General features: G+C 65.7%; 1 protein-coding gene across 1 annotated transcript; it reads left to right on the forward strand.

Annotated features, from left to right (window-relative positions):
• Window positions 1–23: 23 nt before the first annotated feature.
• LOC106632165 (host cell factor 1-like) lies at window positions 24–1,785 on the forward strand. The gene is made up of 2 exons (XM_031065815.1): window positions 24–193; window positions 1,570–1,785. Exons 1-2 carry the CDS (start codon window positions 143–145, stop codon window positions 1,783–1,785), a joined length of 267 nt encoding a protein of 88 aa, XP_030921675.1. The 5' UTR covers window positions 24–142.
• The last annotated feature ends 46 nt before the right edge of the window (window positions 1,786–1,831 follow it).

A 1,831-nucleotide genomic window follows, 5' to 3' on the forward strand; every position in this document is an offset into this window, starting at 1 on the left:
AATTTCCCCCCATAAAACCCCCAATTTCCCCCTAAAACTCCCCAAATCTCGGTGGCAGAAGCCGGAGCCGGGGGCGCCGCCCAAGGCGCTGCCCAAGAAGGAGAACCAGTGGTTCGACGTGGGCGTCATCAAGGGCACCACCATGATGGTCACTCACTACTTCCTGCCCCCCGACGACGCGCCCGCCGCCGACGTGAGTGACACCGGCCGTGGGACAGACATGGGGACGCGAGGGACAGACGTGCGGACAGCCAGGGAGAGGCTCTTGGCATTGGGGACACCCACAGGAACAGCCCTGGGGACATCGGGGACGGCGCTGGAACAGCCCTGGGGACAGCGCTGGGACAGACATGGGGACACAGGGACAGCTCAGGGGACAGCCAGGGACAGCTCTGGGACAGACACGGGGACATGGGGGACCGACAGCCCTTGGGTGCAGCTTAGGGCACATCCAGGGACAGCCCTGGGGCTATCCAGGGACAGCTCAGGGGACAGCCAGGGACAGCTCTGGGACAGACACGGGGACATGGGGGACAGACAGCCCTTGGGTGCAGCTCAGGGCACATCCAGGGACAGCCCTGGGGATATCCAGGGACAGCTCAGGGGGACACCAGGGACAGCCCTGGGACATCCAGGGGACACACAGACAGTCCAGGGGACAGCCCTGGGAGACGCTCTTGGCATTGGAGACACCCATGGGGACAGCTCTGGGACATGCAGGGACAGCTCTGGGGACACAGGGACAGCCAGGCCAGGTACAGCCCTGGGGATATCCAGGGACAGCTCAGGGGGACACCAGGGACAGCCCTGGGACATCCAGGGGACACACAGACAGTCCAGGGGACAGCCCTGGGAGACGCTCTTGGCATTGGAGACACCCATGGGGACAGCTCTGGGACATGCAGGGACAGCTCTGGGGACACAGGGACAGCCAGGGACGGCCCTGGGGACAGCTCCGTGGCACTGGAGACACCCATGGACAGGTTCATGGTATCAGGGACACCCCTGTGGCACTGGGGACACCCAGTGGGGACAGCCCTGGGTTCTCTGTCCCTGCCTTGTCCCCATGTCCCCACAGGAGCAGGGCTCGGAGGTTCCCAGGACTTGTCCCAGTTGTCCGGGGCGGTTTCTCTGGCCGTGTCCCTGGCTCTGGGGGGGTTCCTGTCCCCATGTCCCCATATCCAGGGGGTTCCTGTGTCCCTGTCCCCTCAGTGTCCCCATGGTGTCCCCATGTCCCTGCAGGACAAGGCCTTGGGGGTCCCAAGACCTGTCCCCTCATGTCAGGGGGGTTTCTCTGTCCGGGTCCCTGGCTCTGGGGGGGTGTCCTGTGTCTCTGTCCCCATATCCGGGGGGTTTCCTGTCCCCGTGTCCCCACGGTGTCCCCCTGTCCTGCAGGACGACGCCTCGGGGGTCCCAGACCACTCTCAGCTGTGGTGCCATGGGCTGTCCCCAGTGTCTGGGGGGTTTCTTTGGCCATATCCCCATATCCAGAGGGGTTCCTGTGTCCATGTCCCTGCCTCTGGGGGGTTTCCTGTCCCCATGTCCCCACGGTGTCCCCCTGTCCTGCAGGACGACGCCTCGGGGGTCCCGGACCACTCGCAGCTGCGCCGCCAGGAGCTGCAGCCGGGCACGGCGTACAAGTTCCGCGTGGCCGGGCTCAACGCCTGCGGCCGCGGGCCCTTCTCGGAGCTGTCGGCCTTCAAAACCTGCCTGCCCGGCCTCCCCGGGGCGCCCTGCGCCATCAAGATCAGCAAGGTGACCCTGGCAGAGACCCCAGACCCATAACGGGGACCCCAACCCATGGGGGAGCCCGTAACATCAACCCAACCCA

This window comes from Geospiza fortis, unplaced genomic scaffold (genome assembly GCF_000277835.1).
Source record: "Geospiza fortis unplaced genomic scaffold, GeoFor_1.0 scaffold3523, whole genome shotgun sequence".
Lineage (NCBI taxonomy): Eukaryota > Metazoa > Chordata > Aves > Passeriformes > Thraupidae > Geospiza > Geospiza fortis.